Below are 27,757 nucleotides of genomic sequence, written 5' to 3'. Positions count from 1 at the left end.
AAACCTTAAATGTGTTATGTCTGGATCTCTGGTTAGCGAGAATAATTTTAGAATATCATGTCACAGCTACAGTAGATCAGCTAGAGACCTGGTGTTCATGCTTCACCAGGTTTTCCTTTTCTTTTCTTTTCTTCTGTTTGCAGTTGGGTCTGTGTGCATTTCTTTTTTGAGAGGTTAGAAAGTAACACACCCGCTGAACTGTGCTACACATTCCTCACAGTTCCTTTATGTGGCTTTGCTTCCTTTATGGATCGACGGAGGTGTCTCTGGGGTGGTGCTGGCATTTAAACAATGTAAAGAGCCGTAACTAATTCCGTTTACATTCTCTTTCTTCTGTTGGATTGATTTTCCCAGGTATAGTGTTGCTCTGTTTCAGCTGTTTGTTTGTTTGTTGTTGTTGTAGTAGTACTTGTTTTCGATGACTGCACTTGAAACCCTGGTTTTGTTGACGTCCCAGACCGAATGTAATTTGGTCGAGTGACTGACATGGTCAGATCTTCAGACTCAGTGATAAATTTAAGCTTCATGTTTGCGTATGGGTTTTCGATGGCTGTTTATAACGCAGAGTGTGTTGTATGAATGATGTTATGTGCGTAGTAGGAAGTCATAGGAGAACAATGAGGAGACGAGGAACAGGATGCTGGAGCTGTGTGTGTGTGTGTGTGTGTGTTGAACATACAGCCATCAAGCTTTCATATTCAGCTCCTGTGTGGTTATACATGAGTACCGAAACAGAAACATAATAATTATTGCAGTGGGCTGGAAGTCTGTTATTTTATGACCTGAGTACAATAAATAATTCGAGGTCTGGATAATTAGTTGAAATGATCTCTCTAAAATGTACTTCATGATGTGAAAAGCCTACACAGTTCCCGCTCGGCTATCTGATTTTGATTCAGAACGATATCTGTAGTTTTAATCATGGGTTTGACGTCCCACGTAATGAAAAGTTTGTTTTGATTAGATCTCGGTTGTGTTTAATGGGCCAATGAAAATTGAGAGATCTTCGAGGGCCATTTCTACTGACGCTTTTCCCAGTGAATGTTTTAAGTCACATGTATCCCACCAGAGCTTTTATGACCTCAGAAAACTGATGTGGATCAATGCGACATGCAGAGAAAAAAGGTCATCATAGCATTTGTTTTGTCCAGGAGAAGGTCAGTGCTGATGCACTGTCACTGGCACAGCTTTTGCAACTCACTTAAGATGCTCGAATAATGAGGTGCATCTGGGAGAAATTTTAATTCATGCAAACTCTGTGTCAGAAATGAGGCTAATAATAATAATAAAGGAAAGAGAGAGAGAGAGAGAGAGAGAGAGAGACTGTTTATTAGCTATCTGCTTCTTATGAATCACATACAGGACGTCATCATCAAATTTGATTTTTTTGGTTTGAAAGTTTTAGATGACGAAAATACAGTTATGAAAAAAGAAAGTGGGTTTTTGTTTCTAAAGGGATGACAGAAAACATCCTGTCACATCTACAAAGAAATCTACAAAATGTGATTGCGCTATGTATCCCCCCCCTCTATTTTTCCCTTCTGAAGAAAACACCATCAGTTTATTGCCACCAGACTTTGTTTTCCATCTAGCATTCATTAATCTCTCAAAAAGATTCATCTCTCTCGCTCTGAGCCTGGGGGGAAACAGGAAAAGGAAACGCTGTTATACTGACAGCATCAATACGCATCAAGAGCGGTAATCCTGCTTTTTTCCAGTATAGGTGAGGATGTGTAAATCTCTCTCACTCTCTCTCTTGCTCTCTCTTTCATGCAGGATTTAGACAGTATCCTCATATTTCCTCCAGACTTTAATGTCTGCTGCAGTTTGTGTGATTTGCATACTGCTTCTTTATCTGCGCTCTGGATCGGGGCTGGCAGGAATATGAAAAATATGTATTTCATCTTCCTCAGGCTTATAGCAGAGCAGTGACTCCAGGCTGATTTAATTTGGAAAGTATGTTGGCTGCATTGGGAATAAATTTGTGTGCACACCCACAAAAATCCATATCAGTGACAAGACAGCGGAGAATTATTTTGGTTCACTTGGAAAACTTTGACTTTTTTTTGTAAGGAATTGTCACAAGCGTTGAAGTAAAGTAATACGGTTATGAAATATGACTTGGAACCATTCTGGTTAATTGGTTAGCTGGACAGCTATTGAGTCATTGTGTGTGTGTGTGTGTTTGAGAGAGAGGGAGAGAGAGAGAGTCTGGAGTGACGTTTACTGGGAAAGTGAGAGGAATGAACTGTGACCTGTGACTGTGAAGTTGAACTCAAGGTCAGGACTTCCTCTTAAGTCTAGGGTAACCTCTCCCATTCCTTTCCGTTGCTCATCTCTCTTTCTACTTCTCTCTTGCTTTCTTGCATTTTTCTTTCTTTTTCTGCCGGGTCTCTTTCCTACTCCACTCTTTTCAACTCTTAACTGTGTGTCTGTTTTTTAGTGTGTAGGGGTACAGTTAGGGGGCTGAGTTCTACAACTATTTTAAGAATCTGTGAAAGCTGCCTACGTTTACGCCGGCCACATCCCTTACTCATTCTCCCTCTGTCTTTCCGTCCATTTTTCTTTCTTGCTCTTACAGCATGTATACAAAAGTTATGCACTGCATAATTCCAATTTACACAGTTACAATTCCCAGGAAATCCACAAATCCTATTAAGATTATCAAGATGATGAAAGCTGATGAAAAGGGGTGTATTGGTGTGTGTGTGTGTGTATGTGTGTGTGTGTGTGTGTGTGTGAGAGAGAGAAACTCCACACTGATTCACGCCTGAATGGGTTTATTTAGATTGCCACAAAGACCATTTAGCTCTAAAATGATGTCTAACTTAGTTAAATCATTAAAGGTACCACTTGTAATTAATTCCAGTATCTTTTTGATTTGCTGTTTGCTATTCTTCCTAATGTTTCTAAGCATTTGTTAACTTTTTTTCTGGCTCGGAAATTTACCCTGTTTAAGCAGAGACAAAGCTAAAGAGCAACTTAGGCTTATGTAGTATCAGCGCAGGAGGTGGATCATTGTCAGTATGAGGTTGTGTAAGCTTGAAAAAGTTTGAAGAGCAAATAATTCACTTGCATAGTTTCACATAATAAACAAACTACATTATAGCTACAGAACCCAGAAGTCATCTGAAAGACACCACATGCTGATCTAATTAATTACAATGAGTAATGTCACTTGAGCCTTCACTTCCCTCATCTCTAATACAGCCTTGGAGGCTAACAAAAGCCTATTAGACAATGTTGTGTAATCACAAGCCCGGCTGATAATTGATGCCGTTGTGGTAGGTCCACCCCCCACCCCCCAGGTTCATTCCAAAGGCTTAATCGTGTGACTATAGAAGAACAGATTTTTATGACGTTCATGATGTATTGGATTGCCGTGTCCTGATCTTTGACCTTGAGTTGGATCGCCCTGGAAACAAGATGCAACACGGGAAATAAAGGATTCTGTTCTGAGTGAGGCCTCTAGTGAGGCTTGTAAATACGAGCTTTAAAAGAGGAAAACATCCCAGAGGCTCATAAAGGAAGCTTCCAGAGCTTGTTCAATGTGTGTGTGTGTGTGTGTGTGTGTGCATACATTACAAGCGGTGAATATTCCCATTTAAAAGGAAAATGCAGATAGGGACACTTATCGCATTAGCTTGTAAATAATACATCTCCAAATGAAACATCTTCCATAAAAATCAAGGCCACCCACAAACACACACACATACACACACACACACACATTTTTCTTTTGCAGAATCTTTCCTGGATCATTTCTCATTATAGTTTTGTATGTGTGGCTATTGGAAGAGCACGTACAAATTGAGCATGACTGTCTGTGTTTGGAAGAGTGTGACTCTCACCTGCATCCTCTTGTGTCACACACCCAGGGTTCCTGAAAAGCCCGTGCTCAGTAGCGCCGCCCTGTGTGCAGGGCCGGCCGGGCGATGCTGGCAGCTCGCCCTCGGGCTGCTTCTGCTTCACGGGCACATGCCCACTGCACCATCGCAGGATATCCACAGGTACAGAACACACACACATACACACACCCACACAGTCATATAGTCAGAAACACCTTCCCTGTATGCAGAAGTACATCTAAAAGATTAGGTTGGTGTGTTTTGCCACTAACCAGACCGGCTCTGCTGTTCAGTGTCACACCTACTGTACTGACTGCTGCCGTGTTTCTTTTTTTCAGTAACGAGTCTATGTATTTTAAACGGAAGCCTCCTTAGTAATTAGAGCTGCTGTAAACACTCATGATTTATAATTCCCTTGAGACAACTCATTGCATGCTATTACAATTACTCGTTGTCATAAATCTATGAGAAAGACAACCTCTAGCTACAGGGTAAATCCTTCAAAGTCTGTTTTAATGGCGTTAGATGGTGTCACTGCAGTTTCGTAGGCATGAGAACAGAAAAACAAAAGAAAACCTTCCATTCTAAACATGTTGCAGCAAAGCCCATGTTCTTCTCTCTTCCCTTTCTCTTCTTTAATGGAAGTGGTTTATTGATATTTTGGTCATCCTGTCGTCATGTAACTAATTAATTCTCAAAGTCTATATAATGTGGTCATTTTTGCTTGTAATGAATATATATAAGGTTTTTATATAAAGATATATAAGGTAAAGTGAAAAAAGCAGGTGTATTAAGTACTTATTAACACCTTTGTATTCATTGAATTTATTCATTCTTCATTCATTTTTCTAAAATGTAACCATTTTAAATATTAACAGTTATAAGATTTTATAGTTATAAGATTTGAATAATCTGACTGAGCACACTTTGTTAGTGTGTTCTTGTTAGTTCATAGTTTTTGGCAAAAACAATAAAAAAGTCACTTTTTAAATACACAGTACATTTTTAATAGAGACTGTTAATTCTGACTGATTAACTTTTGTCAATTACTTTACATCTGTAGAAGTTTTATTTCATTTTAATTTCTTAAAGAATTTATAATTTCATAAAGAATATATTCTTTGGCATTACAATATTCACAATTTATTTAATTTAATTTTTATTTATTTTTGTATTTTTAAGTTATTATTATTTTTTGTTAAATTAATTTATTGTGGTATATGTATGGAAAAGTCACTCTGCTTAAACCAAGGGTTACACTAATAAATCTGTCTACTAATTATCATGCCAACTGTTGCCTAAACAAGTCCAGACAAATCCAGCAGGTTTACAAATGTACAGTCACTATACATACCAAGTTTAATAACAGCCTGCTTGTGCCTTCAACAGTCAGAGACATTTTCGACAGAGATGATATATATAAGTGGCCATAATCCCAAGACTACCAACCTGCTACTGCTGGGCCCTTGAGCAAGCCCCTTAACCCTCACTTGCTCAGTTGTATAAATGAGATAAATGTAAGTCGCTTTGGATAAGGGCGTTTGCCAAATGCTGTAAATGTAAAATATTATGGCCCAGTAGTGTCACATCTGATTGTTAGCAGGCATCATCAAATTATAGTAGTTTTAAATATATAGTCCCCTGAAAAAGTGTAGGAACATTAAGGCTTTTAATTTTGCTACACACTGAAGACATTTAGACATTAGAACAACCTCCATTAGGTAGGGGTGAAGGTATCATAATCTACCGTTCGAAAACAGTGAAAGCAGAAATATAGAGGCTATTTTCACAAGATGCAAACCATTAGCAGTAAGAATCAGAGGAACCTGTTTGCAAAGAAATATAGAGACAAGCCACAAAAATTAAACTCTACCAAAGTGAGGGCAAGGTCAAAATGTGAAGGAAGAAAGGATCTGCTCATGATTCAAAACATACAAGCTTATGGGTCAAGAGCATGGAGGTAGTGTCATTGCTTGGGCTTGCATGGCTGCTTCTGGAATGGACTCTCTAATCTTTATGGATGATAGCAGCAGAATGAATTCAGAAGTCTACAGAAACATCCTGTCTGTAAATGTACAGGTAAATGCATCCAATATAACTGGGGGAACTTGCGGCAACATATGGCAAGACAAGGACTTCATCAGGGGAAAAAGTGGAAGGTTTTGGATTGATCAAATCAACCAAGAGACCTTAACCCAAACTGAGCAGCATTTAACCTCCTGAAGAGGAGACTGAAGGGAGAAACCCCTGAAACAAACATCAACCAAAAGAGGCTGTGTTTACAAGCCTAGAAAAACATTCATTGCATTCAAAATAATTATTGCATCCAAGAGATATGCACCGAATATGAAGTGTTATATATGTTAAGCCAGTCTGTCCCAATACTTTTGCTCACCTAAAGCTTGGGTAGTCTGCCGCTAACAGTGCTATGTTCTAAGTTGTTTAACACGTCTAGCAGTAAATATTATGAAATTAAGGCTGAAATTTGCACGTATCGACTTTTGATTTCAAATGCAAATGTCTTCAGTGTATGGCAAAAACAAAACAATTGGTTTTGGTGTTCAAATACTTAAGAGGTTTTAGTCTTAAGAGTTTCAACCACCTCACAGCTCCAGTGGCCCTGCCTGGATCCTGAGTTTGGGTTACTGTCTGTGTGCTGATTCACATGGTCTCCATATGTTTTTACTCACCTCACAAAAACATGTGAATGGTGGACTGGCTGTACTAATTTGCCAGCAAGTCTGAAATGTCTGAATTTGTGAAATGTGTGTATTCCCACTTCATTTCCAGGATAGGTTCCAGATCCACTATGAATGTTTCTCAAGAATGAATAAATGAATGAATAACAGTTGCTAACTTTATGTTTAAAGAAGCACATTTTACTGCATTAACTACCATTATCTTTCCCAACTATTGCACTGATTTCTTCAACCTAGACTGATTAAAACAGCAGAGAGATAGAGACAATGAGATTGTGTGTGTGTGTGTTCTGGAATGCTATTAGCTTGTGTAAGATAGTGTGCTTAGGAGCTTTTTAAATCCCTGTAGCCTGTACTGACTACAAAATTTGGACATTTCTAGTTTTTGCTAATAGAGAAGAAAAATTATTTCGTAGCAGTGAAGTAACACATACAGAAACATGAAGCAACAAATAAAAGTGTCAAACGTATCAAATCGTATGTCATATTCTGAAAAGGAACATTGGTGACAGATTTACACACCTTTGCACACATTCAGCCAACTTCCTAGGATGCTTTTCCAGCACATTTCAGGAAGATCATATACATTCTACCACATTTGTGCAGACCTTCAGTTTCCTGTCTCAATCTGATTTGCTTTGATTATTTGCAACCATTCATACACTATAATCATTTAAGCTAACTAGAAATCTTATGATTTGAAGGAGAAGAGTTATATCCTTTTCTCACTGTTTATAATTTTTAGATACAGTCAGGTTCCCACATAAACTAGCAAACATCGTTGTGTGAAAGAATGGATATATTATCTGTTTCTTTGTGGATAAAACCACCCACAAATACAGCCTTTTGTTGTGAATAAAGCAAATCATGCTGGGAAAAGCAACCAACACTCCAGAGGGCAAACATAGCATGGCTTGTTTGAGCCCTCATCCTGACTATGATGTGGAGTGTTCACTAATTCAGCCTTGCTTTATTATTGTAAAAAATAGATTTACTGGAAAGCCCTGACAAAATTCCAGCATTCGGGTTACTGGGGGATCAAAGATTCAGAACTGTGTGTCAGTTAGCATGCATTTATCCATCCTGTCATGAAACTGATTAAGCAGTTAGCATGAAACAAGCTGCATGAATGCAAAGAAAAGCTAGCAAAAAAGTAGTACAAAATGGGCCCTGTGCTACAGTCCTGTAATTGCTCTGAGAGAGAGAGAGAGAGAGAGAGAGAGAGGGGGACAGAAAGACAGAGAGAGCTGGCAAATGGAAAAGATTATCCAATGGAATGTCTGGACTGACCTCAAAAAGAGCGAACAGGCCAGAGAGCCAATAGGATCGTGTGCTTAGCGTTGAGCTAATTTTTTCCTGATGATTGCAGTCGCCAATTCTATAAAACAGTCTGAAGTTGTGTGAAGGGCTGGATTGAGCACAGTGGAGCTCACGTATGGTACATCTTGGTAGAATTCAAGTGACAGATGCCTGGGAGTCGAATCACAACGTAATTTGCTGGCATTTCCTTTTAGTCTTTCAATGCAGAATGAATGTCTTCTGTGGATTGTGGAAAGAGTGATGCCACATGCTTTGGCCTCTCTAGTTTAAACTGTTATAATCACAGTGACCATGAAATATTAATGTTTATGCTGATAATATTTCAGTATTTTAGCCGTTCAGTTGTCAGGTGTATGAGGAGAGAAGCTTAAGGGAAGCTATCAAATGTAGGCTTTTATCAGCAGTAATCAGGTTTCAAAGCCAGTCTAATGATTGTATCTCACTCGATGAACAGCCACACTGAAATGTTCTGTGATTTCTCATAAGTTTTCTTTGCAGTCGTGTCATTACTTGCCTGTTTGAAAAGCTCATTCTCAGTAAATTGAATAGATTTACAGGCAGAAAGTAAAATGCAGCTTTCAGTCACTGTGATTGGATTATATCCAATTGTGTCCTAATAACTTGTGTAAGATCCGGTGGTTTATATCTTAATGTACTGATACCATAAGGGTGGACTAATTCTAAATAACTGAATGCTCTAGTGTGCTGCCCAGTCCCATGTTATTTCAGCCAGTAAATTCATTTACCTAGGCTAATCAGCAGTAACTAATATATTTTAACTGGAAAGTATATTGCTTAGTGCATTAATAGACTGTGGAAAGTAAGGGAGTAGCTCAGTCCTCAGGAAGGGTGACTTTATTCAGCCGTAGTCTTTATCCTGTCCTGATAACGTCTCCGATGATGAAGCATATCCTATTTGTGCCTTCAACCAAAAAGGCAGAATGTCTTTGGCTGACATTTCAGCTATGAACAGTGGTGCTGTCTTATCACACCTAAAGCCGTTTATTTGAGGCTGGATATCTTCACGTTCATCTCCATGTTCACCTCTGAAGGGTTTAAACATTGTGTGGTGCTAGCATTAGTGTTGCACAGTTGCACTGTGTTATATTATGCTCAGTTTTGTCTTATTTCTCTGTCTTGATTCTGGAATTATAGTCTAACATCCTCACTAGCTGATTAGTTCTGTAAGTTGTCTGAGTACATACCAATAGTGAGACTACAGCTTCAGTGTGCATGCGTAGTGTAGCAGGATTTAAAATAGTTGCACACATTACATCATCGAGGCTCTCTGTGTCACCGAGTAATATATGAAACGACTGTAAGGTGTTACGTGAAAGTCAATAGGGAGTTTTTTTTCTTTCTCTGGTTGTTGAACAAGAAAAATAAATAAAAGCCTGATGACTGTCATTTCAAAAGCCATCTGAATCAGCTAGCAGGGTGACAATTTATAAACCACTGTACCAGTCAGCTGCTAATTATTCTGGCTGCTAGATAACACGAAATATGCTGTTTATTCTGATAATGTCCGAAGCTACATTGTTTAAATATTCACAAAAGCATTACATATATTAAAAAACACTTGTGTGTGAAATCACTAAAACAACCAGTGAGACGGTCTCAGTTCGGTTCCAAGAAAAAGTCAGGTAGTGATTCGACTCAAATACTTGACAAAATAAACACATAAAGTGATACACAAAACATTTTATACTAGTTATTTGTATAATTGTCTAAAACATTTATTTGGTTCTGGCTCTGTGTTCTACATACTTGGTGATTTTTGTGATATCTGCACACACTTCTGCACACAGAATGCTGTATTTCTCACCAATGAATGAAAGCGCTTTAGCCCTGCATACTTCTCGACCAGTCACATTAATAGGTGTGAAAGTGCCATGAGTGGATAAAAACATTCTGACTAGTAACTTTAAACCATATTGTTGACCTGGTTGTAAGAAAAGGCATTTTTATGTACCATTAAGTAATTCATGATTAGTGTAGTAGGACTGGCTAGTAGCTCTTATTCAGCGGTCAATAGAGTAGTTGAGAAGCCTGTGAAGACTGTGAAAAATACAAACAAATATCCAGCAAGAGATTTTTCAGAACACCAAGAGGAGAAACTTCTTCTGTAAGACTCCAGTCTTGAATTATATCTTTGAACATAACTCCAGATGTCGCTTGTCGTTATTTGTCTTTGTCCTTTAGTGTTAATGTTACTGTATAAAACAGCTGTAACTCTCTGTCCTTGTCGTCCTTCCCACAGGACCCACACATCAGTGAGATGTTTTCATCCTTTTCAGCTCAACTATTTTTTACCCCAAAGAGATTGCACTGAATCATGAATGTATAGCACTACAGAGAAAGATTCAATGTCTCGGTGGTGTTTTCACATTTCTGTAAAGTTGATTCCAGTATACTGCATAAAGAAACCTCCAATCGAAGCTGTGCACTCGTGCTGAAGCCTGAGCTGGTGTCTCTGTTTATCTTGAGAATCTGTCCATCCCTCGAGAAGTGTGTCCAAGTGTGAAGTGTCAGATAGCACAGTATACAGGTGTTTATATGATGAAAGTACTGTTTCTTTGTTGTATTTCCACATTTAACTGCTACTTTACTCTGATTAACTTAGCAATATTTATTCAATTAACTCGGTTCTTTTGTAGACAGGATTGCTCTAGAACCACAGTGTTAGGTGTGTTTGAGACACTACTCTGTTTTTAGAAGCTCTTTCATGATAGACACCTTCACAACTGGTTAACATCCAGAGAACGCATGTTCCCTATGGCAGAAATAACTCCTGCAGATATGCAGATGCTTTGACTGATTACAGAAATAGATATACCAGCATGACAAGAGCTTAATTACATTTTCTTTGTAGTGGTAAACTACTGTAAGTCTGTGCCAGAGCACTGCTCTTTACACTCCAGGATCAGAGTTATCAGGCAGGCTTGCTCGTTCAGACTGCATCAGATGGTCCACTCAAAGTAAAATCTGTCTGGTGTCCCAGATCACAGTCATTTTTATTGCAAACAGATCTTCATTGACCATTCAACCATAGGCTTTCTGTCAGCTCCAGATGCTCACAAGTCACTGGAGGGAAGAGAATCATCAATTTTTTAGATACTTGACTCACTTTCTGTGTGAACCAAAGATAAAAATGAGAACGTCACTGAGTTCAACACATCAGGGAGGAAAATAAAAGCATTTTTCTGGACAAAATTCTTTTTCTCATTTATCTGCATTGAATGTCATTGCAGTGTTATCCAGTTAATTCTCACAGATGCAAGTATACAGTTAGAAAGATAGCAGCTGTTTAAGAGATGAACAGTTCAAAATCTGATCTGATTTTATTCTTGTTTTTGAGAATGTTTCTATGGTATGTTTGTTTTTGGGTTTGAACTTCTATAGAATTCACTCCATCAAATGTGTGTCCTATTTTTTTTGGTTTGTATATTGAGATCCGTCAGTAAATATGATTTTCAGACACGTTTTTGAGTGTCACAGCAGGTGAGTTGACAGAAGCTGACCCGGAAACTTGGATTCTGCTGAGGGTAGACCTGAACATTGTAGCTCAACTGCTAGATCCAAGATGCTTTGGTAGACATAGCATCATCCCAGTCCCCAGACAAGAAAGTAAAGCCAGTCATTTGGCTATAATGAAGGACCTATAGAAGGACATGATGATTCTGTACATCACACTCTCTGTTCAATCAGGAAATTCCTCAATCAGGTCTGCTACCCGGTGGTCCACATACCTAGAATGTGATGAGCCTAGTGGGGAGAATGAGGGGTAAAAAAAAAAAAAGAGGGAAGCCTTCCCCAGTGTTGTGTGTGGTGTTTCGAGGGAAAATGGATGCTAGCAGGTACAACAGAGTGTTTCAGTGTTCTCCAAAATGCTAGAATGTAGGAAAAATGCATTCACATGGCAGGAGAAAAGATTATATAAGTTTATCTTCTCTAGTCACAAGCTGCTTATCCTTCATAAGGTGCACATGTAGTCTGATGTGTACTAGGAAAGAAGACGAAAGGGAAAGATGGCTGTATGACAGCAGTATTTATTGTACTCTGTGGAACTATTTGTCTGACCTGCCTTGTGGCGATAAACACAAGCAGCTCATTTCCCAACATAGCTTCATGCTGCTGACAGACACAACTACAAAACAACGGTTTTATACACTTTTTAAAATCCTGTTTTATTACTTTTTGTTCATGTTTACATTCAGGCAGAAAAGTAATCAGAGCAAAGTTATTTTCTGTAGTAACATACTACACATTCTGAGCTTACACTCTGATTAAGGCCCATTATCTGCAATGCTGCAATAAGTCGAGTCTTCCCATCATGCACTCACACAGCCTTCAGGACCTGAGAGCGAGAGACCACAAGGTTCTACACAAGTGTCTATGTTTATTTGTGGTGTGAATATGTGGCTGTTATATTTGATTATATTTCAACTCTGTTTTTGAAATAAATTGTATACATGCAAAATCACTTAGCTGTCGTTGACACTGTTCATTTGCTCAATGTCCCTGCTATGAAATGTTGATACGGTCACTAGTGTCAGCTCATTAGTAGCAGAGACTGTAGCGTTGATGTATTTTCCAGTGTTCCATAAAGGCCACTATTGAAGCAACACATTTGCTTGATCTTGTCTCTGTTTCCACACACACACCCATGTACCACTAAATCGCACTGAACAGCATCACTGTCACTGGTTTATTAACTCACACTGACAGTAATTAAGCAATAATAGACTCTACGAATGGAGTGCATATCCGTACCAGTTCTGCACAGTCCTGTTTGGACACTGTTTATCTTTCTGTAGGCGTTTGTAAGTGATCAAGTAAACACTTCGCATGACTGTGTTTATTCAGCATTTCAGTTTAGATCACTCTGTTTGTACAGCACAGGGAGATCATTTTCCTTCTTGATGCTCACACTGTCCTGCTTGACTATAGCCAGATCTGAGATGTTATTTATAGTGTCATGTTAAATGGAGCAGCAGGTTTCAGTGTGTCTTAAAGCCACTATTTTGATGTGTGACAATGCAGTAATGAACACTCTGGATAAAAGAAGGATCTCTCAGAAAATAGAGTTTCTGTACAAAGCGTAAACGTTAACTGCTCCTTGAAGTGTGCTCACTATATGGTATCTTAAAATGTAATTCTCTACTTTCATGGCTTTCTTTAAGCCCATTGTACCACCATTCGGCGAGCATGTTAAAAGATGGAAAGTTGTGCTTATAAGACGGGGTTTCTCTTTATAGGGAGTGTGTGGAGACTAATGAGTTGTCCATGTGTTGTTTATGATATAGAGGAGTTCCAGAGCTCTGCAGCATGACTGTTTACATTCAACGACTGTGTGAATGCACACTTTTGTGTGGGGCTACCTGCGCCCTTGAGACGTGTAATGTGTGCCTGAAGAGGTGAAGAGTTGGCTGAGGGCCAAGAGGGCCCAAAGGATATCCATGCTAGTTTGGGATTTAATGAGTTTCCATGCTATTGGAAAATCACCACATGCTGCACAGGATGCTGTGGAGAGAAAAAAAAAGACTAAACGCCGTGTGCAACTGTGCAATGTGCAAATATGGCCTTTTAGTCAAGCTGTTGAAACATTTCAGCAATGCGTGTGCTTGGTGTGGTGTGCAAACAGACAGAAAGACAGACAGACACACACACACACACACACACACACTGAAAGGCTGCAAGACAGTCTGTGGGGTGTTCAGTTGGCAGCCACAGCTCCTGGTAGAAGTCCAAACTGACATTACTAGCGTATAATGTAACAGTGTGTGCTGGCTCTTACTGTGCTTCACACTTCAGATGTCTTATTACATACAGCATTTTGTGTGGAATATCCAATTACTATACAGGGAGGTCTGTTGATTACAAACCATACAACAACCATGATTTGTTCTTGTAAAAACTAGACAAAAACAGAATGCTAGACAAAAATGCAAAAAATGTCTTTTGGTTTTATTTAGTTTTCACAGTATATTATTATATTATTTAGTCCTTATGATATTTATACTATTTACTAATTATACAGTTATACTCTTTAGCTGAATGGTGCAAAAACTCTTGTTTTAACAAAAATAGAAGGTAAGGACAAGCAATTGTAAAGCTGTACTATTTGTACACTGACACATCTTTCAAAGCAATGTATGCATTATATTACTTTAGATTTTTTTTTTTCCTTTTACATAATGTACAGAAGAAGTAGAAATGTCAATAATGATAAATGAGCAGCTTACTTTCCTGTACTGCTTTTTCACCAAGAATAACTTTCACCAAATGTATTACAATGAGCTAATAATGTGAATGTCCAGAATGTAACCAAATGCAGTAACCCTTTTTGTTAGGAGGACATCGGATGATTAATGTTCGATGACCTTAACACTGTGTTCTTCAGAAACCCCATCAGCAATCTGCACTAAATGATGAAGTTTTCGTTTCAGTGTCTCTAAATGTCTCTAAGTGTTTCTAAATGTTAATGTGCTTACTGTATCCATGTTCATAGCATTTAACTGGCTACTATCTGAAATCCATAAAAATAATAAATAATTAATAAATAATACCATAACAACAAGCTGGATAGAAATGAGTCACACAGCTATGTCTCTTTATCCTGCACTTTGTCCTGCAGAAGTCGTGTTAGGCTTTTGAAAGCCGCTGCATTGTTCATGAACTGAAAGTGGATAGAAGGTGCTGTTTCTGTTACAGCATGGAGTGTGTACTTGCTCTAAACCCCCCAGATTCAGAGTGTCAGTTTGCATAATGTCATCAACAATTATTGTTCACTATGACAAAATCAATATGCTTGGTATGGTTTAAATTAAGAAAGAATACCAATTTATTCTATGTCCATAGTGTACAAATTACAAAAAAAAATTCTGATGAGTTTTGATGAATCTCACTTGAGTTGACACCAGACTGTCTGTTCATTCCAAATGTACCACTGTGTCAGTGAAATATGGGAGATGGAAATCAAGCTAGATGTAATTACAACACAGTAAAATGTAGTTGTAGCATGAGACAGTGGAGTTGTGTGCAAACAGCATATTCGTCTGGTTCTCCATGAGCATCATTACTGTCATTCTTTACGATGATTACACAAGCATGATTTTAGTGGACATCTATGATGTTTACCTTTTACTTGCACGCATAAGTGAAACAAAGCATAAAACAAGGCCAGTGTGATGCTGACTCAAGCTTTAGGCACTTCTAATGCACCCTTGATGCAGCTGGTGTAGATCAATATGTTTGCTAAAATTGAAGAAAAAAAACAATACATTTGGTTAGATTAATGAAGGTGGATTTTTAACCATAACAGATAACTCCATCAAATTGATGGAGAAACATAACTACAATATACAGTAGGTTTTTTTGTCCATATTGTGCAGCGCTAGTTTATTACCAATGATGCATCCACAGCACAACCAATAAGACCATGATTTAACATTCGAATATATGTGAACACACGTATAGAATAAGATCTTATAATGAACATGCTCTCACTTGTTCAAACAGCATGTATGTCTATCACAAAAGCTGTCAGCTGTTAGACAGTATTTACTGTGTGCTATATCACAGTTACTTCTTTTGCCTTTTTAATTTTCAATATTTTCTCTCTTTTTCCCTCTTTCCCCCAGACTCATCAGGCCAGCTCTCCTCGTCTCCTCTGAGCTCACCGACTGGTCACCGTGCTGTTGGGCCTCACGCACTTCACCCGTCTCTGCTCACCCCGTCTTCCATGGGCTCCACACCGGGTCAGCTTCACTCACCTATCAATGGCCTAGCATCACCCTTTCCTGTCATCAGCTCACCCATGGGCCATCCCTCCATCACAGGGCCTTCCAGCACCAGTATGGCCTTCGGACCTAGTCTCAGTCCACAAGTAAGTGTGCATTAGGTCCTTTGTAGGATGATGGATAAATCATTATCATCAGGATGATGGATAAATCCTTTCATCAGCAGAAATTTTTTGTGTTTGATTTTTTTTACTGAGTGTGCTGATTCTACTAAGCGTTATTGTCATTGTTAGGAACCTGGGACATAAATCAAATAAACACTGACTATACACACACACACACACTCACATGAACAGTTTAGTATTTATTTCAGATGTTTTTAGTCAGTCTGGATCTACGCTTTATTATGGACAGTTTTAACATGGAAAAATACTAGTCCCCATAAAAGTTTGTGGTGTTATTGGATTGGTGTCAAATAGCAAAGCCACTGAATATGAAAAGGATTTTATGACACACTGTAAAAAAAAAAAATAGTGAAATTTCCAAATGATGTAATTCCACTTTTTAGTCGTATTGTGAGCTTTGTTTGCTTTCCAAGAAGCATTAACTTTGCATCGTCTGAAGGCAAATATATGGATCATTAACATAAATAATAATTGCATGCCACTTTAATTAAGTCATTCTTTGGGTTGTGCCAGTGGGTGAATAAACAGCACACAGCCTGGATAGATTTTGTAAAATGTTGAGGACCTACATAAACAACCAGCTAAATGTTTCTGATGTTTTCTTTGTTTTGTAATGTGTCTCCTAACCTGTTACAGCTTTACAGAGTGCTGTTGAGTGGAAGTGAGATATTTTCCGTGAACTCACACATGTGAACTGGAGGTTTAGCGCCGCTGTGTTATATTTCACAATAACAAGGTTAGCCATATAATACATGTCTTGTTGCACAGTTATCATAAAGGACTTTGCCAGAACCACTCGCTCATTAAGAGGAGGCCTTGCAGGGACGAGAGGAAGCCATTAGTGCTGTGTGCTGCCCCCACATGGAGCTCCAACATGTTTGGGCAGGCATGAAAACAATGAGGTGCTTCCCCCCCACACCGCATCCCCTCCACCCTTGCCTCACCACAGAAGTTTCCTTTCAGAAAACTCTAAATTAGCCACTAAATCTAGAGGGGGTCTGCTTATTAAAATATAAGATATTGCCATTTGGGAATAGTTAGAAAAAAAGGGGGATTCTTAGCAGAGCCTCCAGTTCTCTCCTTTAATACTCATTAGCACCATCAGAGCACTTGATGTGTGAGCTGGGTGTCTCATCAGTGTTCTTATTGTGCCACATGGGTGCTGTGATCTTTATTGGCAGACTGAAAGTGCTTAACAGAGGCCCAGAAGGGGCTGACCAAAGGCCGGGCAGACGGGAAATGAGCTGCCCGTTAAAACCTGCTGCTCAGCCATGTGGTGTATGTCAGAATGAAACATTTTTAACACCTAGCCAGACCCACGTGTCACACATACACACTGCGCATACATCCTGGCGATAACTTGGACATATTAAGGGGATAAAATGAATAGCGCCATTTTGCCACAAATTAATTCCCACATTGTTTTGAAATACTTGGTTTGTTTTGTTTTTCACACTGCTTTATCCGAGGATGTGGGCTGTGAGAATCCCATCAGTGTTGATATATGACCAAACCTCTAGTGCCTCGGCTGTAAATCTCTGTTCATTACTCATCTCAAAAGATAAATGTTTATACAAATTTTATAGAAATATTTCCATAGCAATCCTCATAGGGAGAAATGGTGGCACAGCAGGTAGCAGTACCTCCTGACAGCTCCAGGGTCTAGTCCTGAACTCGGGTTATGTTATGTGTAGCATTTCACATGTTCTCCCTTGTCCCCGTGGGCTTCCCTTGTGATTCCTCCCACCATCCTAAAAAGCATGCTGGTAAATGGATTGGCTGTGCTTAATTGCCCCAAGACCCCAATTGACTCATGTTCCGTCCAGGGTTCGATTTCAGATTCAAATTTTATTTTGTCACATACACAATCATACACAGTATGACATGTAATTAAAAGTTTTTTTATGACTGTCCACATATAAAAAAAAAAATAAAATGGAATTTTTAAAATGGAATTTTAAAAATAAAATAAAATACAAAAATAGAATAATAAGGAAATGAAATGCAATCTGCTGTACAATAAAGTGGGAGGCTGTACACAGTAATATACATAGACAAAATTTGGGGGGGGGAATACATGACATGTGAAACAATAACTGATATGTTGATATGAGTGAAATCTGTATGAATTGTGCAAAAAAACTCAAAGGTTCATTCTCATCTCAAACCCAGAGTTCCTGACACAGGCATCAACCATGACCCCCACTACTGAAGTGGAATGAATGTGTGTAAGTGTGTATGTATGTGATCCACTCTAAACAGTTCAAATCCAAAAAGAGTTTCCTGAGTCAGCAGGCTTAAAGTTTATGAGTACATGCAGTAGAGATTAAACCTTGTTTAAATAAGTGTAATTGTACCTCAGATCAATATGGTGTCTGTTGTACCCTGAAAATAACCTCCATGTTACAGTTTCAGACATCACAAGTCCATCAGATTCTTTAAAGACCACCATGTAAAAACTTCAAATCTTCCAATTCTGCACCTCACTGTTTCAGTCCAGTAGCTGAATATTTACATGCTTTGTTTTGGCTGTCACAGACAACCTGGAGTTTATACATGGCTTGAATTTAGAGACTGAATTTCCTCCTTTTGTTTTCACACTGAGTAATATATATACATACACACAAGCTGCTGTAATTTTCATTACAGTTTGCATCCTGTAGGAGTTAAGCATGAGCTGCTGTGATATTAGTGCTATGAGCTGAAATTAGCAGGAGTTACAAACCTATTTTAGAGAGTGGGTTGTGAAACATTGCTGATACATGCTTTGCATTGTTTATAATAAACTAATCTTGAATTATTTGGTTGAAGAACAGTTATTGTGTTCTCTGGCTCTCTGACCTCTGAGCTCTATTTTGAACTCACTGTTAAAGTCTGGAAGCAATGCCAATGTTGTGGGCTTAATTACTTAATTGTCCAGTAACTTAATTAATTGTGGCTCAAATAACACAATATGATTCTTGTTGTTTAGATGTAGGTAGGCAGGTAGATGGGTAGGTAGGTAGGTAGGTGGGTAGGTAGGTGGGTGGATAGGTAGGTGGGTGGGTGGGCGGGTGTTTAGGTAGGAAGGTAGGTAGGTAGGTAGGTAGGTAGGTAGGTAGGTAGGTAGGTAGATAGATAGATAGATAGATAGATAGATAGATAGATAGATAGATAGATGAGAGTATATGTCCGGAACAATGGTTTGACAGCAGCAAACCAGTATGACCAGCAGCTGTTTCCATGGTAAGTGTGATAATCAGGCCATATCGTAGGTCGAGTCCCAGAAGGATTCCTACAAACTTTTTATATTCAAGCACAAGAAGATGCTATGTGGTGTACTCTACAGCACCATACAAGACCATTTATCATTCAGCCTAATTATATGTTTTAAGTATCTTTTCCAACACTGGAGTTGTGGTGAATGTCACTTTTTATGGACTGTTGTGCACTAAAATCACAAGTTTCTTAGCCATAAATTGTTTCATTGCTTTGCCGTTGTGGTACAAAATGCATTTATTTATACTGAGTAGTTTTGTATTTATTATTTAGAAGTGACAAACTAACATAAGGAGACTTTTTGTTTTAAAGATTTATACCAGGAAGCAGTGAAGTGACATTATCTGTCTGTAAAAAAAATCATCCTGACTAAATATGAAACTTATCACTATGTCCCTTAAAACTCCAGAAATCACTCAGAGGGGAAAAACAGAAGTGGAAATGCCAGCACTGTCATAAATGCTGCACTTGCATCAGGCAGTGTGATATTTCTTTGATTTTCTCACAAGCTTCATATCACATGCTTTCACCTGCATGACATTCAAAATATTTGTATTTCCTTCCTCACATTTTTGGTTGAATTCCACAAAGTCCTGTTTGTATCAGTATTTGTAACTGTATAGAAAACCTTTATCTTGAATAATGTATTAATATTCAGCTAGATGTCTTATATAAACATTTAATGAAATGAAATGTAATGAAATAATGATCATTTGTTATGAAAATATATGACGTTATAAATCTGAATTGAACATTCATCGAATTGTTTTAGGCAACACCCAAGAAACCACATCATGTATTCAGAGATTTGTCCCTAAATTTTGAGCACTCTTATAGAAATTTGTTTGTACGTTATTGGGATGTTTCTTGTGCTTTTTCTTCATAATCTTGGTTATTGGTGCTGGTCATTATTCTGTGTTGTGAGCATCAGTAATTCAGATCGAGGTTGTTTAGTATCTAAATGTGGAGATTCTCCTGGCACTGGCACACAGAACCAGTAATGCAGATTGAGTTGCATGTTCACCCAAAATAGGCAGAGAAGATACAGTGTGTTTGTGTGTGTGTGTGTGTGTGTGTGTGTGTATAACCAGGACAAGGCTAAAGGAAAACAGCCACATGTGTATAGTATAAATTTACAGGTAAGGTCAATTATGTGTACCTGCATGTGTGTGTTTATGTAGAGTCACATGTCAGAAAAGGGAGCTATAACTATACAGCATTGGGAGGTATTTTTAGTAGTATTTTTTTCTGTGCTCAGTACACACACACACACGTATGTATATATATTCACCCTCTCATTCCTCACAGACTGCAGCACTGTAGGTCTAGCTGTATTTTCACTCTGATCGTTTGGGAAAGTTTTATTGTTTTTCTCTGTGCGAGATCCTCTGTCCACAACTCACATTAGAGAAATATTCATGTGTGTTTACTGTTCTGATATCACCTATAAAAGAATTTGTGGTTTTCTTAAGATGACATCAGATCTTCACTGAATCTGGACCACAGACTGAACGAATGAAGCAGGATGTAGAAGACATTGTGAAAGAGTGTGTAAATGAGCGAGTGAATATCTGTGAGTGAATGACTCCATTCTCATTGCAGATTATCAGGGAAATTTTTCTATACACTGTGAATGTTTCACTTTATTGAAAATACCTTTTCACATGGCTGTTTACGTTTAGTTTGAACAAAATTAAGTCACAATTTTGCATCAGTGTTGTAATAAGCTTTATGAGTCAGATCACAGTGTAGCACATAGCAAGGGTTAGAGTGCAGGTTTATATGTGAACAGTATGAGCCAAACACTCAGAAAAGTAACTCAGGACAGACTGTTCCGGTATGCGAAAACAATCTATGCCAGGGTGGTGTAATATGGATGTGGAATAGATTATTTTCGCATGACCACATGATCTGGAGTGTTTTCATCCGATTATAGCACAGCGATTTGCCAATGATTACAAAGTGTAATTGTTTATCAAGTTAGTTACAGTTATTATTTATGTTTTAGCAAGGATAAACAGTCGTTTGCTCTCCTGGACTTACACAGACCCCCAATTCATAAATGTTAAATAATTAAACAATTATACATCAGCAATTATACATTTACTTTGCTAAACAACATTTTATAATACGTTTATTAGATTATGTAAAGTTGTGAAGACAAGTCTATGTGTATGAGTTGTTACTATAGAAACAACAAGGTATTAGACTGAGCACATGAATATCCACCTGTTGTTTATGGTACACCTTAGATTCTAGGTTAGATTCAAGAATTCAGCTGCATAGTGGTGTAAATATCCTTATTCTACAGAAAACAAAAAAAAACAATGGTATATATATATATATATATATATATATATATACTCTCCTTCAGAATATTATTTGATTGCCCCTTTCACCCCCTTAGTCTTAGTCTTATTTTTTGGTTTCTAGTTGACCATTTTTGCACCAGACCATAATAATATACACAGAGGTTTTCTTATTCCAATTTATATGTCAGTCAGAATAGGCTGCATGTAAAGAACTAAAATATGTATCAGTGAGTGGTCATGATTGAGAGTTATTGGTTGGTTGGTTGATTGAGTGAGTGAGTGAGTGATTTGATTGATTGATTGATTGATTGATTGATTGATTGATTGATTGATTAAGTGAGTGAGTGAATCAGTGAGGTAGAGTACAGAGTGATCACCAGTGCAGGTGCAATAGTTGTGTGTATTTGCAATCAAACTTTACAATTGCAGTGCATATTATTTAAATTATTAAGTTATATATAAAAAAAGAACAAATAGGCAAGAAATTAAAATTAAAATTAGATATATGGATTATTTGTGTTAGTGTTAGCCTGCATTAGACTAAAACAGTATGAATGTGAACAATGAAAGACAAGGGAAGAGAAATGACGTATTTGCTTGAGTGCTTCTTGTAGGTGTGTGTGATCATGCAGGTAAACACAATCTGTTATGTTATGGGCTGTTAAAAATGAACGAAATGTCGAGACTGCAACCCGTTTACTTATATAAACTTATATTATACAAAAGTATACTTTACTTTATGGAAATGAAACACTGCCCCTGAGAATCCTGCTGCTGTGGTTTACCCATTGTGTGTCTGAATGAAGAGAATGGAGAGAGAGTGTTGAAGATGAGAGAGTTTAAGATGGAGTTTCAGTTTCCAGCAGGGTCGAGATTGCTCAGATTTCTAATCTCTCATTACAGGGTAAAGTCAATTCACAAAAGATGGAAGGATGGATGAATGCAGTCTGTGTGTTCATGCATTCATTAAGTGCCTGACAGTTTTCAGCAATAAAACACCAAATGGATCCCACATTGAAAGAAATTACATCTTTGCAAGTGGAAATATCTTATATATGGTCAAATTTATCTACCAATCCCTGTTTGAATATAATAAATCAAATATAAGAGCTTGAAACATTTTTGTTCTCTTGAAAGATAATTTCACTCATTTAAAAAAAAAAGCTGGCAATAGAATAAGAAACCGTAAAGCTAGAAATGAGCAAAAACAGCTAGAAATGTGTTTAGTTACTTAAAAGTTGGTTTTTGTTCTAATCATATAATATAAAATACTAGATAATTATTTTAGATATTTTCACTTGATGTCACTTTTTTATGTTTACTACACGCATATGTGGTTGAGGTTTTAACCGTTTTGATCATTCATGTATTTTTCCATTATAGCAGTTTGCTCTCTGTTTGTGTGAATTTGAGACGATGGGCTCCTGCCTGATTCTAAACCTCCCTGTGTGTGTGTGTGTGTGTGTGTGTGTTTCAGCTCAGCTCCCCCATGACTTCAGTCAGCAGCCCAGAAGATGTCAAACCTCCTCTGGGCCTGAATGGTGTCATGAAGGTTCCAGCTCAGCCGACAGGCACCTCGCTGTCTCTCACCAAACACATCTGTGCTATTTGTGGCGATCGATCTTCAGGTGAGACTTTTACATTTCCATGTTAACATTAACATTCTTTGCTATTTGGCAACAGTAGTAATGGATGATCTGCTGTTTCAGGTAAACACTACGGCGTGTACAGCTGCGAAGGTTGCAAAGGCTTCTTCAAGCGCACGGTGAGGAAAGACCTGACTTACACCTGCCGAGACAACAAGGACTGTCCAATCGACAAGCGCCAGCGCAACCGCTGCCAGTATTGCCGCTACCAGAAGTGTCTGGCCATGGGCATGAAGAGAGAAGGTGCTCTTTACTTATTATTTCCTCCATATTTGTGTGTAGCACTTTGTCCACACAGAAGGACGATTTTGATTTTATTTCCTAAATCTCATTTAAGAGTCTGTATGGCAAATAATGACAACTATATCTTATTAGTTCCAATTGTAGTTGAAATTGTTGGGACATATATACTGGTTATTAGAGTAACATTGATGTGAGAGAGTGATGGAGGGTTCGAGGAATTGTGTATATGTGTTAGTTGGATTCAGGCTTTCAGACTTTCTTTTTAATTAAGCACTTCCTTTGCTCTGGGTCATTGTTGTCACGTCAGGTGAAAATCTTCATGTTACTAACAGACACCTAAAAGTTTTGCACTGAAATAGGCTGCCATTTGTGGCTGTACATGATTCTCTCCAACTTGATGAAAGCCTCAGTTCTGGCTGAAGAAGTGTGATGCCACCACCACCATTTTGCACTGTGGGTTTGGTGTTCTTTTGGTTATGTGCTTTTTTTCCACCAAACATACCTTTCAGAGTTACGGGATTATTATTCTTTTTGGAATTGGTCTCATCAAACCGAGACAAATTTTGCCACAGGCTTTGCCACATTGACTTAGTTGAGCTTGATGTATTTTGTGAGAAAGGGCTTTCGTCTAGCCTCTCTTCCCTATAGCCCAGACATGTGAAGAATATGAGAGATTGTTGTCACATGCAAAGTGTAATCAGAACTGTCAGATATTCCCTCAGCTCCTTTAGCTCCTCTAGGTCTCTACAAATATACATACATCTCTGGAAAAAAATAAGAGACCACTGCAAAATAGTCAGTTTCTTATGTTTTTTTCTTACAGGTTCAAGTATTGGTGAGATGAACAGTTTTGTTTCATTTTTTGTGAACTGCTGACACAGTTCACACATCAAAATAACCCAAGATCATGCAGTATTTGCAGAGCTTTAATAACTCAAATAAAACAAAATGCAAATAAACAAATTGTGTTAATGCTTTGGCTAAATAACATTAAGAAATCAGTATTTGGTGGAATAACCCCGATTTGCATGTGTTTTGGCTCCATGCTCTCCACCAGTTTTTCACATTGCTGTTGGGGAACTTTATACCACTCTTTCTGCAAAAAAGCAAACAGTTCAGCTTTACTTGATGGTTTGTGACCATCCATCTTCCTCTTGATGACATTCCAGAGGTTTTCAATAGGGTTCAAATCTGGAGATTGGGCAGTGGGCTTTTATTTTTTTTTCCAGAGCTGTATATGGAGAAAGAGAGAGAGAAAGAGAGAGAGAGAGATAGCACAAGCCTGTGCAAAAGGGAAATTGTGTACAAATTTTTCCTTTAATTTTTACCACTACCTTGTGTACCTTTTTAATGGTTAATGATAGAGTAAGATTTCTTATTTCATCTGTAAAACTACTAGCTGTAATTACAGAGACATTCTTGTGTGTTTGTCAATGGGCAAGGTCTGAGCAGGTCTGTGGTTGGTTTTCTGCCTCTTTCTGTGAAAGTAGCAGCTTCTTGGCCATGTATCGCTGACCTTGCTTCATGCTAGCTATTGACTAGTCAGGCATGGATGTCTGTAAACTTATATGTACGAAAGAGAGCAGACTTTCCTCTGTGCCCTGTGATGAAGCAGTATGAGAAGATGCGGTTGGCTGACCTCACCAACGTGTTAGCCTTCACCTGACCAAAATGTTGAAAAATAAGAAATCCCCAAAACAAAATTGTAGCAGTAGCAGTGCAATCTTTGAAATATGAAAGCTTGACTGGTCAAACTGACTCACATATCAACACATACGATCTATATATTAATTGCAAAAAATCATATTTCATGTGTTTTTGCCTGCAGGAAATACTTCCTGCTCTGTTACACTATGCCAAAAAATCCGATTTGAGCTGCCTGCCTGAACAAAGCCGATGTGTCTAAGCCGAGGTTCACTTTCCCCTGAGTGTGTTTGTGAGTGAATCTTGTGGTAGAGCTTCAGAGTCAAAAATGTTGTTGGTAGATGCCTGCATCTGGTGTCACTTTTCCCTGGAATTATTTTAGCCAACACTGGGTGAATGTTTATGTGGTCTCTGTAATTCCAGTCAGCTATCTGGGAATGTAAGAAGCATGTAGGCACAATGGTGTGTAAGATTGATTAGTTTGGCTTGATTATAAAAAAAAAAAAAAGATCATTGAGGTTTTCTGTTTCTCATTGCAGATGGGAGAACAGCAGAAAGTTTTAAAAATATTTTTTTATAGACAGACCGACCTTGGTCAAAACTAGTTGACATGCAAACACTCTCCATTTGTTGGCTCTTTTCGTCAAACTATGTCAAACTCAGCATACAGAAATTAGAAAGGGAAGTTTCATTCCATTACACAGCAGGTATTGGTCAAATGAGTGGCTGTTCATCATTATTTATTGAATATATAAATATATTGAATATAAATATATTGAATATATATGTATGTGTTTATATTAGAGAGAGAGAGAGAGAGAGAGAGAGAGAGAGAGCAGGCAGAGAAAGTTTGACTTCCTGGATTTTGCAGTTATGGCTGCACTGGATTTAGCTTTCTGATGTCTCTGAATAATGCCCTCCATTCTGTTAAAAACAGACTGTGCCATTGCTGTGGAAATCTGTAGCCAAGGAGTAAAGTGAAAGCAGCTGTACGTGTGTGTGTGTGTGTGTGTGTGTGTGTGTGTCCGTATGCATTTGTGTGAGTGCTAATGTTATTGTGAATACATCACATTCAGAGCCCTCAAGAATGATCACTGCCCATTATAAAATGGAGGAAAATTACATTACATGCAAACAGTTCTCATTTGTCCTTGCAAAAAAAAAAACTCTAATGTCTCTAAATGTTTCCTCAAAAATATGTGCATGTAATTGTGAAAATAAGTTGTTGACAGCCCCTAGGAACAGTTTGAATGAATACAAACAAATTCTGTCATGAAAATGTCATAAATAGCTTCTGAAAAATATTTGTTTGTCATTTCCTCTGAGTTTCCAAGATTTCTGTGTTGCTTTTAACCAGGTCAGGTTTCCTGTGTACTTAAAGAGGATTACAATGCAATTTAAACAATTCTGTATTGAAGAGATACTAAAATCCCTCCGCAAGTATTTCTAACTGTTCCATATTACAGGAAGAGACGTTCTTTTTCTCCAGTTAGAAATACAATATGTAAACTCCAACAAACTAATTGTAGGGAAGATGATAAACTTGAATTTGTAGGGAAACTTATATAAAAATGTGCTTGGGGAAAGAACATGCTTATATTTAACTATACATTGTCCCTGTATGTTTTATGCTCAGAGTATTACCATGTTATTTGTTTTTAATTTTCACTAAGGGTGCCAATAATTCTTTAGGGCAGTGTACTTAGTGAGTAAATGTTTATGGATATGTGTTCCCCCGATCCACATATACTGCATATAAATAATTCTGTGTGTGCGTGTGTGTGTGTGTGTGTGTGTGTGCACCTCCAGCTGTCCAGGAGGAGAGGCAGCGGGCGAAAGAAAAGAGTGAGGCTGAATTGGAGCTGGCAGGCTGTGCCAGTGAAGACATGCCAGTGGAGAAGATTCTGGAAGCTGAGCTGGCAGTGGAGCCCAAAACTGAAACCTATGTGGAAGGCAGTATTGGTGCAGCTGCCAACTCTGTAAGACAGCCCTCTCTCTCTCTGCCTCTCTCAAATGCACACTCTCCAAATCACACAGTCACACTGATACATCCACTCAACCACTTCATGCAGCTGTTCCATCTTGATTTGTCCAAACAGACTCACATGTCACTGGAGATGTTTTCTCACTAATGTCTAAAATTCCAGATTTACTGTTGTAGAACTGATAGAGGTGTGTTTAGTGGAGTCCCTCTGGTCACAATGTCCATTTGTACAGAGTAATGCATTTCAGCAGGTCAAGTGAATAACATTGCTTATTTCATTACATTGGCACCTGTCAAAGATTGGGATGAGGTGGGATATAATAGGCAGCAAGTGAACAGTCAGTTCTCGAAGTTGATCTGTTGGGAGCAAATGAACAAGCGTAAGGCTCTGTGTGACTTTGACAAAAGCTAAACTGTGATGGCTAGATGACTGGGGCAGAGCATCTCAAAAACAGCAGGTTTTGTAGGGTGTTCCAGGTATGAAGAGGTTAGGTCCAACCAAACATGGAAGATCAAAAAGGTGAACTGGAGACAGGGTCATCCAAACTTCATTAATGCACATGGGGGGTGATGGCAAGCTAATATAGCACAACTGATAAAGCTGGCTATGATAGAATGGTGTTAGAACACACAGTGCAATGCATTTTGCTGGGTATGGGGCTGCGTGTCCTTGCTAACCCCTGCCCACCACCGAAAACATTGACAGTGAGCATGTGAGCATCAGAACTTCACCATGAAGCAATGGAAGAAGGTGGTCTGGTCTGATGAATCATGTGGATGGTTTGGGTTCGTGTGTCACTTACCTGGGAAAGAGATGACATCAGGAGGCACTATGGCAAGAAGGCATGTCAGTGGAGGCAGTGTGATGCTCTATGA

General features: G+C 38.3%; 1 protein-coding gene across 2 annotated transcripts in view; it reads left to right on the top strand.

The window, feature by feature from the left end:
* rxrab (retinoid x receptor, alpha b) overlaps nt 1-27,757 on the top strand; it is a 43,132-nt gene that overhangs the window by 7,997 nt on the left and 7,378 nt on the right. Inside the window, exons 2-6 of one of the 2 annotated variants that reach the window (XM_058375408.1) lie at nt 3,879-4,010; nt 15,511-15,755; nt 22,842-22,992; nt 23,074-23,253; nt 26,707-26,876. In XM_058375408.1, coding sequence (XP_058231391.1) covers nt 3,879-4,010; nt 15,511-15,755; nt 22,842-22,992; nt 23,074-23,253; nt 26,707-26,876 — 878 coding nt within the window. The remainder of the gene's footprint in view (nt 1-3,878; nt 4,011-15,510; nt 15,756-22,841; nt 22,993-23,073; nt 23,254-26,706; nt 26,877-27,757) is intronic. The other variant, XM_058375409.1, reaches the window with a different exon arrangement.

The sequence above is a fragment of the Hemibagrus wyckioides genome, linkage group LG22, assembly GCF_019097595.1.
Source record: "Hemibagrus wyckioides isolate EC202008001 linkage group LG22, SWU_Hwy_1.0, whole genome shotgun sequence".
In the NCBI taxonomy this organism is placed as follows: domain Eukaryota; kingdom Metazoa; phylum Chordata; class Actinopteri; order Siluriformes; family Bagridae; genus Hemibagrus; species Hemibagrus wyckioides.
Note: the sequence above shows the minus strand (reverse complement) of the source record. Positions and strands in the feature narration are given on the sequence as shown.